Here is an 18,980-nt window from a genome sequence, read left to right as displayed (position 1 = left end):
TCATGGTGTGAAAACTCAATTTGCAACCTCTGAATAATGCCGCAATTAAGAACGTCTGATGGCGTCGCTTCGACGGTGATTCTCTATCTTTGAAACTATCCATCTTCTTCCAGCATCGTCGCGTGAAGGTGTAGAGAGAAGCGAAGCGGCTTGTCTTTGTACCCGTATAATAGAAATGCTTGTAGTCTCGGCGTTCGGGAGCCTCCTTATAAAACACAATTACCACCTTAACCAAGTTTGCTGCTACGCACTTAATTACCCCGAAAGTTATAAGCAAGTCTGAGCACCCGGCAGCCTCCCTTCTACATCCACTTTCCGTAAGCCCACCTTGTATCTTTGTACCCACCTGTCTACCTCCTCACGAGCGAGTCCCTGATTTTACAAGCATGCAGATTTCAGACGCAGCGACGTAACGTGCGATAAATCATAATTTTATCGGCTACAATGACGATGTAAAAGAAGGAAGAGATTCGAGGAACATTTTCGCTTCTCTCCAACCATAGATTTCGCGTTGATCTTAGAAATATTAGATATTTTCCACTTTGTATTTCTACTTCCGTTTTCGTAGCGCACAAAAATTAGTTGAACGAAAATACTAGATCTTAAGGAGAATTGTGAAACTGTTCAGATGAGAGGATTCAAACGATATAGGATTTCCAATGAAAATGACGAAACCTCTTCAGACACGCTATTCGCACGGCCCGATCTTGAGTTGAGACGAAGAAGAAAATAACGGAAGATAGACGAAATTCGGGGAGACGTAAAAAAGCCTAATTGGCAATGTGGGGTTGATGAGGTATCCGGCAGAATCGATACAACCCTCGACCGCTCTTTTTGTGTATTGAAGACACAGCGGCTTTTCTCGTTATTAGAGGGAAAAGAAAACGAAGGAAGAGAAAGAGCGTATAAAATTCTTGAAAAATCTTTAATTCATCGCGAAAAGGTCTTTTCTGTGAATTGTAAACCGAAATGCACAAGCCCCTGCTACTCCTGCTGTTGAATATTCGCTGAGATATCTCTAAAGTATTCTACGACCTGCGTGCAATGCGTATGAATCTTCGATACAGCAGCTCTCTATAGAATCAGTAAAATTTCTTGTCGACGTTTTTGAATAGTAATCCAATCGTGAAGAGGAATAAAGAAAAGCACGGAACTAGAGTTAATTTACTAATTGTAAAGAATGGAAAATTTTTAGATCATCGACAAACTGAAACAAGTTTGAGAAGCTTTGAACCTTGACTGGCGTCGACGCCGATCACTTGCGACAGTTCTCAATTTCCCCTGACTGTGAAATTTTTTACATTTTTTCTGGAAATATTTTTTTCAACTCCTAAATCTTGGTGAATATTCAAAGTTTAACAAAAAAAATCTATCGACTTTTCCTCGATTTTCCCCAGTTAAACTACAATTTTTCGTTGACTAGAATTCCAACTCATATCGCCAATTCGATTATATAAAGATGTAACTCCGAGTCAATCGTTGTTCGAAAATTCAAGACACGTTAATGATCTATTTAACAGTCATGAAAGCAAGAGCGCGCGAATATAAAAATATGTTACTTCTTCAAGAGGGAAGCTTTATTTATTCTCGTTCCGTACCGCCACAAAATCACCAGTCTAATTCCTAAATTCCCCGACTTTTACTCGGCCACTGACCACTACGTAAATATATTACACGTCGAAGAGCGATTGGTCAATGTTGCGATTCTTAATCGCTTAATGCGGTTGCGCAAAACTGGGCGGGCATGCTGTGCACAATAACTCGACACCTAAGAATACGGGGCATAGATGGGATGTGAACCCCCAGATTAAGGGTCCGATGCCCGAGGGCTCGATTCCCTTTGGTTCGACTTCGCGAATATCTGTTGTCCGCATGCACGTGTGCGTGTACGTTGTATCTGCACGGATGTATGCGAATTCCCCTCCCCCTCCTAGCTCGGATGTATACGTGGGTACACGTACGCGTGGATCCCTGTGCGTATGCCTAGATATATAGAGATATGCAGATGTACCTCGGCGTGTCTGTCTCCTACGTTCGGTATCGGAGAAACGAGGGATTCCACGATTCCACGATCCCTCGTTTCTCCGATCCTTTGCGATCGATGCAAAAAAATAAGATGTAATAAAATGCAAATCCACACTCCAATATCGGCGGTCGGTCAGGTCGAGCCGAAAGTCTCGAAGGAGAAGGAGAAGGAGAAGGCGACGGACATGTAGGCGTGTGTATGTCGGCCTCACAGGGTAGAATTTTCATCTCCCGCAAGGCTCGCCGACGGACGTAAGTAACTAATTGTAAGTACATAACGTTGGCGCAGGTGCTTAACCAATCAACGAGGCGCTGAGTCGCGAGACTCTCGATAATTTGCTTTACTTCGTTCTTATCGTTCACCCTCTCTTATCTCAACTGGTATAACGCGACTTGGGCATATACGTAACCCGCTTTTTTCTTTACAAACCGGATATCGCCCCGCTGATATCTTTCTCACGGATTTGGGTATTCGCGCTTTCAATGTGATTGAATTTTGGTGGAAATTTGTATTCCGGTCACGGAGATATTTGCAATCGTTGGGGCAGGGAAATTTTGTAAACAACGAACGTAGAGGCACTGCCATCTTGAATATTTCTTACATCCTACGACTTCGTTTCTCTCTCTCTCTCTCTCTCCCTTTCCCTTTCTCTCTCCCTCTTCTTCTTCCACTCTTATTCCTTCCTTCCTTATACCTTCCTTCTCAGGAATTGAAATCTTTTCCAAGTACTTCTCATGGATTATATCATCTCCTCCACAATACTGTACACATATCGGGCCTAACCGTGGAAGCAAGCCGCCTTGGCGCCTACATATAGGCAACCGGGCGTTACAATTTCGTTCCCGAGATGGTGAATTGTAACTCTGGTCGCCTATCTTTAGGCGCCAAAGTGGCGTGTTATACTGTTTTTGTTTTTTTCTGTGCAACCTTTGTATTTCACTCGCCTTGCTCCAAATCAGAAATTCGTTGCCTCGTGGTATACAGATGCAGAAATGAAGTTGAAGTCTTGAAGATAGACGAACGGATACAAGATTAAGGAAAAAAACAAAATTACATCATGCCTCGACAGACGAACACGCGTTTGTCCGAGGATCAAGAAAGGGATGGTGCAATTTGTGTAGCGGGGCAGATGTCAAGCCACATTGCATTAGCTGACTTCGCGTTCCGCTGGTCAGGACCACGGTTAAATTTTTTCTTTTTCAATTTTTTAAATCAGTTGTTCGCTAGAAATAAGAGTGTTTAAGTCTCGTGGTCGGATATTATGCGACAGGGATTGATTATACGACAGGATGTACTTTACTGGAATTGGGTTCGAGTATGAAAAAATTTGACACGCAATGAACTATTACTATATTATTATTGATTGAAACTTACGATTCACACCGTGAAGCACCATCGTGACTGTTTCAAACGTTCTCGACACTACTTTGGGACTACTTAAACTCTTCTTACACTAAACAGTTCCGAATTTCTTTTAACTCATATTCGGTCCAGGTGATTTATGAATAATTATTATAGAAATCGTTCGTCTGACCACACGAGATCGCACTTTCTACGTTACCCTCGACGAAACGTTTGATTCGCGAAAAATTAGCGACTTGTTGAAATACCCTTTAAGACTCATGCCGCAGAAGAAACTCATAAAATGATAAAACGAAAGACGCAATATTTATTTGTATAAAAAAGTGTGAAATTATGTTTTTTCCTCCCCTCGAACCGAACTTCACTTTTCAAAAAACTTGCAGATAGCTAATATATATATATATATCTAATGGGAATAAACTTTTCCCCTCAAAAGCTGCGCGTAATCAACGACGAGGGTACATGAGTGTACCTGTGTGTGTATGCGTGCATGCGTGAGTAAGTATGCATCGGTGTGTACGTGCGCGAATGTGTGTGTATATCCGTGTACAGAAATGGCCGAGGTTTATCAGACAGGCGTGCGTGCCGACGTGGAACGACGGAATGAAAATATTAATTTGAAATACGACAGGTTAAGCGGACGTCGGACGTCGACTCGAATTTCTCAACTCAGTTCGAAAACTCGTCCCGTTTTAAAAATTCGAAAGAAACGGACGCCCAACTGCAGTGTTCTTGCAATTGCATCGGCCCTAGACGTCTGCCTGCAGCACCGACTATAAACCGGGAGACGCTCGAACGTCGCGGGCTTCGCAGTGACTGCTGAGCGTCGCGGCGCCCCCTTCAACCCCCTCCAAGGCGCGGGATGCCCGAGGGTGTGGTCACGTGACCCTCCACCAGCCAATGGGATACCCGGATGACGTCATCCAGCGGTTCTCAAACGTGACCAAAAAGGGGGTGCAGAGGATTTACCCGGCGCATGACTGACTCAAGTTTCGCGATCCGCATATGCATGCGGCTCTCCCATTGTTACGCGTAGCTGCAGCCGAATTGATTCTAGGGAAATTTTAAGCCATATAATCGACATACTCGAGACAACGTCATCCGATTTAAATCCTCCGTTCTTCGTACACTCCAAGGTTGCACGAGCCGTAAAACGAACAAGTAGTACGCTTATCGCAGCATCGAATCAAATTTTACACCATTTGTAAAATGTGGCACATTTATATCGGTGTATATAATTTTATGTTAGCATCTAACAAGACAGATTACTGGTAAATGTATGAGTCGTTTGAAATCACGTTTTTTCAGTATAACCGTGAAAAGATGAGTCGAGGGCGAAGAAATTCAGAGCTTGCGTCCCCGACTCGCACGGTTTATTCTCCTATTGTTATGCGCAAGCGTTTAAGTGATAAACGACGAAGTATACAAATCTTTACAGCGGAGACTCGATTAAATTGTAAGCAAGTAGAGACTGGTGTCGAAGTATTTGAAATCCTCGTTCAGACGTGGAAGGTGTGGTTCTTAAACCTGACGTGTCAGATTTTTAGACGTCTTTGTAACTCGGAGTGATGCATCGGTCTCGCTTGCGAAACCCAAGGTTCGCCTTTTTCTTGCATGGGATTATGCGCCGGGCAATTTGTATTAATAAAGTGAAGAGCGTGAATTAGGCATGTAAAGGAAGAGGGAGAAGCCGGAGGACCGTGAATGCCGGGGACATTTCTTGGTTCATCAATCTAACCGCATCGGGTTCTCGCATTACACGTTTATATACCTTCAAACCCATCAATCATAATCCAACTTTTTATCAATTACGTTCCTGGATGGCAAAAGGCTCGGCGACAATTTTCATGCTGCACGAACCTCTGGCTTTCAGCTTTACTGACGTCGATTTCACCGCTCATTTACCTCTACCATAAATATTAGTCAATGTCAAACCGTGTGCGGCGATACCGATAATCAGGACCAACCCACCGAATACAAAATTCATCGCTGAATACGCCAACTCCTCAGAAATTCCACCCACACTCGTAACACCCTGTTACACGCATCTGCATCGGTGTGTGTATACGCCGAACAAGGGGATGGGAGGAAAAAAAAATCAGAATTCAAGAGAGCCTGCGGCGATCGTGGATTATTCTTGTAGTAAAAATCCTTTCAGAATAATTGAATATGCTGTTTTTTAGATAAGGAAGCCACGTTTTCACGTTCGGGAAGCTAAAAAGTGTTTCTCCGCGATATCAAAACGTACGATAGGGGGAAAACATATCGATTTTGATCTTCCGTTCGGGGTATTTCTCAACCTGCAAGAATCGCGGAAGACCTGAACAATTCTCATGAATAAGTCGCCCTCCAGTTTACGAATGCGGTTAACAAATAGCCCATAGCGTTATTCGAAGATGAAATTTCCCTTAAACTCGTGATGATTTATCGAATCGACGTTGTCAATTATGCCTGGTTTTAAATTGATTCGAAATTGAGACTCGCAGGGTGAAACATCAGGCAGGCCTCGTAAATTTTTGGAAGATCGAATCCCCGTATATAAACATACGTCACTGCGCTGGCACTCGGAGCGAAGTGTCATTGAATGCAAATTAATATCAGCTGACGCGTAGGAGCCGAAGTGTCGCCAGCAGCCGGCCCTGATTCGGTTGGCAGCAGGCTGTCCGCATGTCGCTTAATCGGTTTCCAATCATCACCGTGGGGATATTTTCCCTCCCCCATTGAAATATTTCTCCGGCCGCGTTTTTCGCCTCTCTCTAATTTTGGCGCACAGAAGGGTGGATTAATAGCCCCTGTATCGAGAAAATCCTCAGGTGATAACCGGGCCCGCGCCGAATAATCCATCGCTGTCTGGCAGCCAATATGTTTCCAAGATTGTGGGCGGGCACCTTGCGGCCAGGAGTGCTTGTAACGGGCAGTCACGTCAGCGACCCCGGAATGACGAGCACGTACACGAGGTTAACCGCGGGGACGCGGCCGTGGCGGGACTCTGCAGTATTTACGGCCGAACCTGACCGTTGCACTGACAGCTCAATACTTGCCGGACCGATTACATTTCCCCGGGTCCTTAAACTTTCATCCCCGGGTTTTCTTGCCCGCGTACCAAATTCACCGTGAACAAATAAAAAATTTCCACGACTTAAGCGTGGGGTCGATCTTCCATTTGTATTAAACTGATGCAAAAGTGAGAAATAAAAAAAAGGGGAACAAATAAAAGGCGAGAAATATTCTTTCATTGGCAACGCGTGTTTCAAATTGGAAGTCTGAAACAAGACGGTTTTTACTATATTCATAGGTTGACGTAGTAACCTTATTCGTTTGATAACATCTGATAATTCTTACGTGTCTTTTATCCATACCGACTACTAGATCACAAAAAGGTGAACTCAAGGGGTGATTTCACCCTTTATAACAATGCGAAGAGGTAAATCGACTAGCATGGAGGAAAGTTTACATTTGTAGATACATAAGTAGGTATACGAATACATGCACTCCTCGATTATTTTTATCGTTCATCATTACCGTAAAATAATAGTGTTGTGTACTAAATGATAACGAGTTAAAATTTTGCGACAAGAAAGTTTAGTATGTGATATTATTCTTTGCCATTATTGTCACTTGTACTAGATTTTTTGAGAACGATTAAGAAACTATATGGTTAAGGAAACAATAAATTGATTTTAGGATCGTGATGACTGAAAAAACGTAGTAAACCAAACAGATTAAACGTTGCTGTGTAACCGAAAAAATATAGTATCGATAACACTCAATAGTTACTTGTGACACATTTTCTTGCTATTCCAATAATATTCAAACCGTTAATGTATAAGGATGACCGTTTTACTGTAAGGTTTTTCTAGCAGTTGACTATAATAATAATTGGGTCAAATCCTGTTTCTTTTTTCAAATCATGTATTTGAATAGTTAACGAAAAAATAATAAGGTCATATTTTCTTCCAATCGTACAAAAACAACAGAGTTATGACGTAACCCACGTTAAGATACATATATACATACATATGTACAACGAATACACTGAAATCCAAATTCTCAATTATTGCACGAAAGAAAACAAGAACGAAAAAGTAGGTATAATTATTTCAAGTTACTGCGACAAATCTACTTGTCAACATTCGAAATGAAAATTTGTGAGAAAGAAATTTCACAAGAAATTTCGTAAAACGTAAACAAATTACAAAGCGAGTCAAAATTTTACCTGAAAGAAGTAGACGCTTTGGTCCAAATTCTTATGCATTTTTCATTATTATACCCAAGAGCAATATTCTTCGTATATCACATGAAATTGGAATTGCAGGATTTAGCCTCGAGGCATTTCTGTCCCAGTGGAGATATTTTGCTTCAATTTAGCGGAAATTTCGCTTGCCCCGTACGTTACATAATAATAACAATGACTTTTTCAGTACGCCTTATTTTTGTTCCCCCTCTTCTATCCCCAACGAAGGATTTTTCAGAAAATTTCATGTTTACAAATACGTAACGACTTCGTTCAAAAGTAGAAAAATCTGTTTTAGACTCTCTGCAGTATCTGTTATTTACAATTCCAAAACCGTGTCCATTTTGAAATTGAAAAACTCGACGCTGCTGAGATAAATTTTTGAAATTTAACCGAGTACCTGCAGTTATTTTAAAGCCGTGTACCAGACTTCAAGCTGCTGGTAATTATTGTCGCTTGGTATGTATATTTTTTTTACTGGGTGTAAAAGAAAATGCTGGGTAAGTATATAATGACAATCTCGCTCAGCAAAGTTGCCGTTTTAATTTGTGCGATATAAATTTTGCCCAACTAGCCAACGTGAGTCGAGTGCAGGTTGGTTACACGATTTCCAAACGGACGTGGGGTGACGTTTTGAAAATGGTCACAAGTTGCGAAATGAATACAGCTGCATATACGCCTGTTGGCAAATCCTCGTTAATGTGCTACACCTACCGACCGGCGTGTAAGAGAAAGAGAAAGAGAGAGAGAGAGAGAGATAGAGATGATGTGAAGTACGTTTTAATTAATGCGACATACTTTTATCGCTACAAAGTGCCAGCTCTCCCACCGCACTCTCCTCCTCGTTTACCTCTGGCCCCTGCACTTATACCTGGTTCTCGTTATGCATGCAGAAATGTGGTTCTTAACGGGGTATAACTCGAGTATTTTTATATGGCAAGGAATTTCGCACATTTTCAGTTGCGTTCTACGCGCTATAAGCCCCGTGCCTTGTTTGATCGAGCACATTTCGGCATAATTGTCAAAGAATAATTCAGCGCCCTGCCTAAAGTTTTATTCGAATCAAGGCGTGGAATCGGCGTGACAGATGCAGGCTGCGGTATGATTTACCGGTTCGTTATCGCAGCTTCCTCTCTCCACGGTCTGATTGCACACGTCACGCTTCACTGATTAACAACGATATACGCGATCAGATATCGTCGCGTATCTGCAGCTTCAATATTTGATCGGACAGCCGATAATTTAAAAATTATCTCGCCGCGCGGAGGACGAAAACACCGTGAATAACGATGCGATCGTCAAGTTGCAGGCGTCCGTCTGAACTTTATTTGACAGATGAAAATAATTTCACCTCGCGAAACTTTTATGAAGAAATATTGCGTACGGAAAATAGTACCTACAACACGGTTCGGTAACTTCCACTGCACTGCTGTCTCTTTCGCGCATGTGAATAACACCTGAATTATTTCGCAATTAAAAACTCAGGACGAACTTGGGTCAGAATAAAATTCCCGTTGCTTGCAAATGAGGTGATGAAAACAACGAAATCCCAGCTGCTCGGTCATTCTTCACGAACTGTGATTTGAATTTCGGAGAAAAAAGTAAGGCTGAAATTTCACAAACCCATATGAAATTGAACGGGCAGGTATTGCAAAAAATTTGCAAGTGATCGTTCGTCGCCTAGACAAATTTCTTTAAAAAAATTCATCACAAGCCAGTAAATCAGTTTTCCACCGCTGACCAAAAGCTCACAGAGAGATTCTCTTACGAAAAAATGGAAGAACGTTAATCTGAAGGAAGAAATGATCGCCGTTACAACGGAGTCAGAAGTCACGATATCAGTGGTGGTTCGAGCACATTGTCAGCCAGCTTTTTCCTGCTATATGTGCATAACATTTTTTCAAATCGCGTAAGGATTCCGTGGATTTGACACGGCGCAGGATTCGTTCGCTGCAACGTAGTGAAAAGAAATCGAAGCCGTGCTTTCGAGCGGTGCTTGCAGCAGTCGTCGAGTACATGGAGTTAACGAGCCGAGAATCGTTAGACGGTGTTAAGGGATGTTAAAAAAGAGGTGGAAAGAAGACTGCAGGTAAAACGATAGGAAACTCCCGACCCGTAGAAGCGGAGACACAGGAGTTGACGGGAGTAAGTGGCGATCAAGATCGCGCTGCGAGTGAATCCCGACGGAGTTTGCGCTTTCGTCATCGGCGTCTATCAATCGGCGACCCGTTTCCGTTCAGCGAGAAAACCAGTTGAAGAAAAAAGGCCTCGAAGAGTTCGAACTCGACGCGAAAGCGCGCCTCGACGATTTAGAGCACGATTGCACCCGGGCGGCGTTTGCATGCAAACTCGAACCCGGTGCTGAGGGAGGCGATGTCGCCAGTCGGAGGTTAATTGGGAGCCATCTTTCAGTCGGTCCTCGTTTTTTGACCGACGAAGTGTATCCCGTAATCGGGAGAAACGTCAAATCAAAAGTACCAGACGAGATTGTTGCAGGGTCGAATTTTCGAAGATTCAACACCTGCAGTGCTGTACGTTATCTAGATAATTTTGTCTAACACAAATACAGCTCATCTTTTACATCATATAAAGATAATGTGAGTTCAGTTCATTTTTCGTCTTCATCTATGCTTACGATATAAAATTGCCTTCTGAAACATAATCAATGTTATTCGGAGTTGGGACTCTGCAGCTGTAATTTTGTCAAAATGGTTGATTCGGCAAGAGAGTTTTTCTGGACATACATACGCTATGAAAAAGAATTATTTTAGCCAAATCGATATGTTTTCTGTCCGATTAATCGCACGAACTCTTTCGTTGCTTCTACTTAAAATTGTTTGCAATAATAACAAATTTCTTTCCCACCTGCGAAGAATTATTTTGTTGCATCAGCAATTTTTATATCTCACAATCAGTGTATCAAGAATCTACCGTTTTTATGGCCATCTTTTTGAAATTGTGGATAAAAATGAGCCTGATCTTATTTCCTGTAGATAAAATCTGATGAAATACTATATCTCATTTTATCTAGTTGAATTTGTATGGTAATTTTATAACATTGATCTTGTAAAACACTGCTCTAAGTGACGGTCGGAGTGATTCTAATTTTTAAGAGTTTCTTCAGGATATAAACGAACAACGTTGAATTCCCCCATCAATTAATTTCGGTAATTGAAAACCGTTCGGAGTTTTGACCATACGGAAATTCCACCGCTGCAGGGAATCTCGATCCGCACCCAAATCGCTCGTCGACCATTTCGCTGCACCGGTGTATTAATTCGATCATTGCATAATAGAGGCTACTGGCTCGACTGCGAGGACGGCGGGTGTCTGGATTTGATAGGAAGATTCAGTGGTCCAGCGGCATTGGCAGCATCGGGGATCTCGTTGCAGGCTGCGCAGGCCGGCAGTGATTCAGGGGGTTTCGAAAGCAATTTCCGTCCTCAAATTGAAATGTTATTACATTAGCGAGACTCTCGCCATCGTCCTCCCTGCATAATGGTCGAGCCGATGTGCACCCTACGTATGTTATATGAAATATACGGGACTTGAACTTCTCCGCATCTCTCTTCACCAGCCTTTCGTCAATTCGAATATCTACTTGTCGTTCACACGTACACGCAAGAAAATTCTTTATATAGATATCCATTGTTTCTATTATCTTGTACTGATTCTCAAAATTTTATGTCGCGACTTGGCCATGAGCTCCACCTCTTTCGAATTAGAAAAAAAAAAAAAATTTTATCTGTAAGATATTGGATTATTGAAAAAACACAATATTCTGTAAATTAATTTTCGAGTTTAATTTCACCGTAAGCGTGCATTTAGTTTGGCAGATACGAGCATTATTTGGAAAAAACAAATACGATAATTGATCCACAGGTCAGTAGAAGAAAAAAAATCTCCGGCATCGGGGTTTAGCAGTCCGTGTTTTATTTTCCATGAAGAATTTCTTTCCACTGATCGCTTTTGTTCGATTTTTTGTTTTACTGGAATTGTTCATTTCATATTGATTTGCTCGTATATCTCGGAAATTAAATGAACGGCCACCTTCGTCCTGGGCTCAAACCTTTTGTTGGTTTTTACAAACAATTCACTGCTTCTGTTTCATCGAAATTGAGTATTTGTTTTACCCATAACAGTGATTTGGACAACAGTGCAAAGTACTGGAATACCCGTTTTTTTTTTCGTCATTTTTATCAATCTGAAACATTGCAAATTAGGTTTTTTGTGATGCCCCGTAGCATGTAAACAGGAAAATGGTGTTGAAAATGGTGCGGGTCGTGGGCAGGACAGAATTGTTTCGAATGCCCCGTGCATAGAACCGAAAACCTCCGTCATGCATTATTGCCTAAGAATTTACGTAGACAAATCGATTAGGCGTGAATGTTGGTTGCCCAAAACAGCGTTTAACAATGCTATTCAGAGCCTGATCGGCGTTTGGAATTTATAAGGCAGACAGAAGGCCGTTGTTCTATTGAAAAATCTACCAAACTTGGAATGAATAGGAAAACGAGGGCGTGCCTACAACGGACTCTGAGCGAGCAATGTCCGATCGATTTCCGTCAGTTTGTTCAAACTAATTGCTAGTCGGGGTTCGAAGCGATGGATCAGCCGCCGGCAATTTCCGTTTCTGACAGAAAATAATTTGCTATCTACATTTTTCCAGCGCGTGTATAGTATGAGGAAAAGAACTATAATTTCCATCATTCGCGTTAGGTGATTATAACTAGGAATTGGATGAACTCGTGAGCACTATAGCGATTACATGCTACGAATCTATGCAGCCTTACATTTATCTCAAGTCGAGGCTCCGTCTTGATGCCAAAATCAATGACGAACCGTGATAGGCTGGATAAATTTTTTTACAGATCGTCTCATTTCGTGGCACGTGATGTGCGATTCGGTAAAACGCTGTCCCCTGTCTGAATACTCGCTACGCGCGAAAGAGTGTTGATGAAAAATGGCGGAGTTTGAGTAGACCAAAGAATCGGAGTAAGCTCGGAAGACCTCCTTCTTATACCTGCCAGTGTCACATTAAGGTTAAGCCGCTTATAATTGCAAATTATTCATGCCGTTTGGAGTAGCTAGGATCTAAAAGTGCAGAAATAAAATACTCGCCGAGGCGAGGTTTACTGTAGAATGCAGATCGTCTGTACTCTACGTAATCTACGAACTCTGGCCCATGCGAGTGAGAACCTCGTCTCTAGATCGATAAAATTGTACCAAACAAGCTAGTCGAGTTGAAACGTACTCGATTGCGTAGCAAGAAATTTTCGTGCCTAGCACAGTTCGTTGTCATGTAGACATGATTGTTCACGTCTTATAGGCAGCGGAACGAACCTTTAAAATGTTCGACAAATTTGCTATTTGTTTTTCATGGGTTAGAACAGGTACCTGCATAGTTACGGGTAATTGAAACATTGCGCACTGGAGGGATTGCAACAAAAATTGTCGAGACGACAGGGTATTTTGCGAAAGCAACTAAGACGAAAAAATTGCTTTCTCAATTTCGATTACAGAAAAATGAACAATCGTTGGCACCAAGGAATTCTCGCAATTTTTTTCCTTCCTGTTTCTACTTCACTGGTTTTCTGACACCATCGTTTGAGTGACAGCAAACTCCGTTTCGCACAGCCAATTTTCATTGGGATATTAATCTTGGACTATGCTTCGATCATTTTCCAAATCTAATAACCGACCAAGGCACTCGGCGACGTGGAAAAAAGGTTAAAAAAGAATTAAAAAAAAAAAAAAAGAAAAAAAAACCAACAACAAACAAGAAACAAATATCATACAAGGTACCCATCTGGTTGTAATCACCGAATAAAGATATCACTGGTAAAATCTCCGGTGACTTTAGGAAGACGGTAAATAGGTGCTGAACATTATGTAACGCAGCAGTTTACCTACAGTTGAACAACTCTCGCCATAATCATTTCCATTTTCTCAGTCCGCACGGGAAAAGATAGAGCCGGTGAGTGAACGAGCGTCGTTATGTACAGGGAATGCAGGTGTATAAACTGACAGACGTGGCTCGGAAAGGTGCCGGTTATAGAGATAGAAGGATCGAGACGGAGTTAGGCTAGGTTGTCGACGCAGCCCTCTGGAGATATCACGTCGGCATCTTGGCTCGAATGTAAGCCAATACTGACGTACAACCTCGAGGTTCGACCCGCCCGCCTGCTCCACGCACTGCGGGGACCGGTAATCCACTTACGAAGAACCGAGACCCAAGGTGCGGCCCGGGGCTCAGTTAGTGCAACGAGTTTATTCCGGCCTGCAGGAGGAATTGGCAACATTAGTAAATAGGGTCGCTAAGGTAGGCGAAGCCTTTTCCTGGCTTCTCCTCCACCTCCGGAGACCTCGCCTTTTCTCAGGGTGGCGTTCATTTGAAGTCAGAACATCGCGTCGCTCGGTTCGTGGCCCGAGATCCCGGCGGCGGCGCAAAGTGGCTGGAAAACAGAGCCATTCTCGGGTTTTAATACCACTCGGTCGTCCATCCTTATACGACGGTGCTGCTACCACGGCGCTGGGTGCCGCCGCAGAGAGGCTTCCGAAGACTTTTATTGCGCGAGCTCCCGCTAATCCCGACCACCCATAAATTCATCCCACGGGAATTGCTTCTTAGCCTCAACTGACGCTGCTCTACCCCCCGTACCGACTACCTGTCAAATACTAACAACCGCCTCGTGCGCAGTTCCGACGACCGTATGACCATCCCGATACGTGGAATCAGCGTGCCGACTGATGAGCAACGCTTTTCGGTTCGAGCTCATATGTTAACCAGGCAGAGATCGGAGCGGCCATGGTATGACGGAGCAAATGTCTAGCTGCTGGAACCAGGTCGTCAGGGGGATCGAACAGGGTCTTCCTTTTCTATAGAAAATGCGGCTGGTATGCATAGCATGAATTATCTTGTGCCAAGCATCGAATATACACCGTTCAATAACTCAAGGCTGTATTGTTGATGTCCTGACAGAATCCGACGCCCGGAACTTCTGTACAGGATGAAAAGATCCTTTGAAACGACGTTAGGGTGTGAGTGGTAGTTTCGGGCATGACCGATGGACGATGCTTGTCAATGACAAGTCGATCAGGAGTATGCGGAGGAGAATGCGGTAGTTTGTTTTTTCTTTCTGTCGTCTGGTTTCAGTGTACGTGAATGATTTTTCTTCTTAACGTGCGGTTTTCGAGCAGAGAATGAGGAAAACCCTTGACTCCGAGATTCGAGGGTGCCGGAAGCGAGGGATATAATTAACGGTCGGTAAAACGGGGGTTAATTGGTGTTCGAAATGAGTAATCAGGCGCATCTTGTTAAAGAGAATAAGGAAAAGGGCGGACGATGGAGAACGGTAAGTGAGAATAGAGCAGAACTCATTTCAAGTGAGGGACGAAAAGGGAGGGCGTCACTGATAAAAATAAAGGGAGAGCGGGTGAACTAGGAGGACTTTTAATCACACAACTCTCCATTACCCGGGCAGAGTTCCCTTTGTCCAAATTCTTTGAGCCCGATCCCGGGTCTCTGCTATTGGCTCGCGCGGCTTCTGCTCGAAGGTAATCCCTCTTACAGGCATTAATTAGCTTCCAATTCCCTCCGCTATCAATCCTGCACCTGCTCCTCTACTCGCTGAGCCTCCTTCCTATAGTTTCTCATTCCTCTTTCTCCCGCTAGGCTACCTCGCCTTTTCTCACGTTGCTACCTTCCTCCCCGTCTTGGCCATACATTAATTTGCTTCTTTCGCGCTCGCCTAAAGCCCCCGCGAACAAATAAAATAAATAAACAGCTCTCGCTTGGCTAGCCCGAAATCAGCTACGCTTCTTTTCCACCAACACACCCTTCGAAGAAGATAAGAACAGTGTAAAAAAAAAAAGAAAAAATTCATCAGTTAATCAAATCCAAACCTTGTTAAATTCAACTACGAAAATTTAAATTGTCTGTCAACTCGATAAGTCTCGCTTACCTTTTTCCCCGTTCTAGGAAATTTTCGAAGTGAAATCATTCGTCAATGAAACACCGCGAGACGGTTTTCGTAATGTTGCATCTACTGCAAACTTAGGATGTTCCATTCGATAAAGGAATTAATACAACGATAACGTGTAAGCATTTTGAGTTGCGACTGTTCAGAAATTGAATGCTGCAAGTACATCCTCGAATGGAAGATTTGCTTCTTTGCAAAGAACTTGGAAATGGTGTTCCAAAAACCGATAGTAACATTGAGAAAAAAGTTTTCAAATCCAATGTACAAAGCCTCGACTCTACCCGGACGTGGGTGTCTGGTTTGAAGCGAACTGTCAATCAATCGCGGCCTGTCGCCACTTGAAATTGCGAATTTCTATCGCGCGCCTTTTGGTTGCTAAACTCATACGACTCTGCAGGCGTCTTATATTTTCGCAACAATTTTGAAAAAGTCTCACACAGCTTGCGGCGTATGGACAGTATTTTCTGTTCCAGGCACGAGCCTCCCTTATGTCACTCGAAGAAGGAACACCGGAGGGTGGCACCCAGGCCTTCCTCTCCCCCCTGACTCAGGGCCGATTGTATTCCGATCAGGAGCGCGTTGTAAAGTAACCGCTCAGCAAAGACGTAGGCAGGCCGTAAACAAGAGGGTTACCTCTAAGTTTCTTTTTTTTTTGGGGTCAACACGATCTTCATCTTACTCATTTTATGAATTTTTTAAGCCCTGCATTACGCGTCTGCATGAAATCTAACACCGCGCAAACTGCTGTCGTTTTACCAAATCCCGAAGTGCAGCTTATACGCTGAACGTAATTTCACACGGAAAAAAAACTCTCACCAATGACGCGTGACGGTTGCACAAATTCTTCCGCCCGCGACGTTTCAGCGAGTGCAATTTGCATCGAGTCTTGCTTGGTATTTCCCTCGTCCCTCGCCACCCTGCGTCGCGTACGTGTTTCTCGATGCTCTTCTCGCCCCGTATGCCCCCCAGTGATCTTATATTTTACTCAGGTTCGCAGCACCGCGAAAGGACATTTGCATTTCAGTAGCTCTCGGCGTGGCGTCGCGTCGCTCACCAGCGATTGGCAAATCCACACCCAGATACTCTGGCATTTCCGCACCTCGGGCGATTATTGCAAGCCATATCGCAAATTGTGCGACTTAGAAATACACCTCGCATTAATATTACTTGTAGAGTTGCAGTGCGAACAGCAGCGTGTCACGATACCGTGAGAATGGGGTGGATAACCGTTGGTGGAGGTGATTAGGGAGGAAACAAAAGAGCATCGGTATCTGTCACCGTGGAGAGAGGTAGAGGAGAAACGTGTGCATCGCAATGATAGCCGCGACAGACGAGAGCTTACGAAGGCAGACAAAGTGAAGTCGCTGTGAAGCGACAAACGACTGGATGCCGAATGTAGCTGAGTGGAGTGGCTAAAAGCTGAGGGATACTGTCGAGCCGGCGGAAGGGAGGAGAGATGAGGGATGAGAAATGAAGGAAGAAGAGACGGTCGAGAGAGAGAGAGGAAGGCTGCATCAGTGGGAGAATTAGACAGAGAAAAAAAGAAGGAGGAAGATGATGAGACCATGGTTTGCCAAATGCGGAAAGAACTACTTTGTCTCCGTTGTAACAAAGAAATCCTGGCTAATTTTCGGATGGCTCTATTCACCCAGGATGATTTGAGAGTAAAATAAGTGAAGAAAACAAGAATCTCGACTCGCGGAGTCTGAGGGTAATCATATTCTTATACCGAGAATAGGGAATATTGTGTCTGGTTGTGATAATGTCGGTAAAGTCGGTAACGTCGCTCCAGAAGCATGAGGTAAGTTAACGAGTTACTACTAGTCTCTAAATATGTTTGTCATTCAAATTTATCGAGAATAGTTCGTTAAATTCTAGTACTAGGAATATTCCAAAGCTTATCCCGAAGTTTTGTGCCATAGGTGAAACATCTTTGTCGCGTGAAGCAAGCAAAGTCCTAAGACACATTTGCCTCTTGGCGGATATTCCCGAATGTTTAAAATTCACGTCAGCTTTCATGGTGGCGATGGAGAGCGGGGTCTGTAACTAGCAGCAGTCTGGACAATCGATCGCTGACAATAACAGTGAAACGACTAAAAATACAGCGTCATCGTCGTCGTCGTTGCCGGGTGTAGTTTCGGTAGGCAAAACGAAAGCTCCTCCCGTATTTTCCCATTATCAAATATATAATAGTACAAAGTAGCCGGGAGGATTTATTTATCCAAGCGAGCAGATCGAATGGGACAGATAATACCGGTTTACTCGTTTATTTGGCAAACATCTGCTTGTAATCTCGGATCTACCAGGCTTTCGGTCGGGGGTGGCTCGAGGAGTGTTTGTCGGAGATGGCAAAGGCACCGAAAGGGAGATGTACAGCGGATGAAACTGGCACAGAGAACGGGAGATAATACGTACCATAAACCACGTTTCTGATAGTCCTACACAAGCGCACGGACGATTGCTTCAAGATGCCATCACCATGTTCGCCTATCCATCATTCGTGAAAATGATATATTTTGTTTTTTTTGCCTACTCGTCAATAATATCGCGAAATTGCACTAGCCCACTCCGTGAACTACGTGTGGATCCGGTATTGGTCCCTGCATTCACATTGCCTTATATCTCAGGCTGCGTCTTTTCAGAGGCACTTGAAAGGACCTTGTACGGGTACAACGGAATCGTTTACGAGCCTATAAACCATTCCGCGAAAAGGGAGTGTGCATATGGATATTCGAGGGGTGAGAGTGGATTAAACAGATCTCATACCAGCTTTGAATAAGAAAAAGAAGATCGAACAGGTTTTATGAATTATCGTGTGTTTCAGGGTGTCCGGCGGTCTTCTTTCTGATAAAGTCACATGGGATGCAGGTACCGATGGAAAAGTAATCCGATATTTCACCGCTCGATGAATATCTATGCATCGATGTTCCCTAGAGAAATAGGGAAACGCATAGGTAGGTGAGTACTATTGCTCTTTCGTAAATTATCTAGTGCGCATCGTGTCCCCGGAGAACGCATTAAATTATACATGTTGCACGGAACGTTGTCTGCGGTTCACCTTTGCACTGGAAATTCCCTCTTCCCTTATCACATCTAACGTTGAAACCAGGTTTAGCAGCATTGTGAACAGGCACTGCCGTTGCACTCAATGACGAAAGAGGTTTGACGCTACCGCGCCATTCGCATCGATCTCCCCTCACCTACTTCGTAGTCAGCAGTGCCGTATTCTGATTTTCTCAATATTTTTCAATTCGAACTCTACGGGATCGCGTTTCGAGAGGTGAAATCCAACTTCACACTTCGGAACTGACGATGCAAAGTGCCAAGTGGCTGCAAGTAGCTCTGAAGTTTAAATCACTTCAACCGTTTGCCCGAA

General features: G+C 43.4%; 1 protein-coding gene across 7 annotated transcripts in view; it reads right to left on the bottom strand.

The window, feature by feature from the left end:
- Nucleotides 1–18,980, bottom strand: part of LOC107225353 (protein Fe65 homolog) — a 191,496-nt gene that overhangs the window by 96,636 nt on the left and 75,880 nt on the right. Inside the window, exon 1 of one of the 7 annotated variants that reach the window (XM_015665785.2) lies at nucleotides 3,401–4,181. The exons of the other annotated variants lie outside the window; for them this stretch is intronic. Within the exon in view, the coding sequence (XP_015521271.1) occupies nucleotides 3,401–3,422 (22 nt within the window). The 5' untranslated portion in view covers nucleotides 3,423–4,181. Of the gene's footprint in view, nucleotides 1–3,400; nucleotides 4,182–18,980 lie in introns of those variants that run through there. 7 annotated transcript variants of the gene reach the window in all.

This window comes from Neodiprion lecontei, chromosome 6, assembly GCF_021901455.1.
Source record: "Neodiprion lecontei isolate iyNeoLeco1 chromosome 6, iyNeoLeco1.1, whole genome shotgun sequence".
Taxonomy (NCBI): domain Eukaryota; kingdom Metazoa; phylum Arthropoda; class Insecta; order Hymenoptera; family Diprionidae; genus Neodiprion; species Neodiprion lecontei.
Note: the sequence above shows the minus strand (reverse complement) of the source record. Positions and strands in the feature narration are given on the sequence as shown.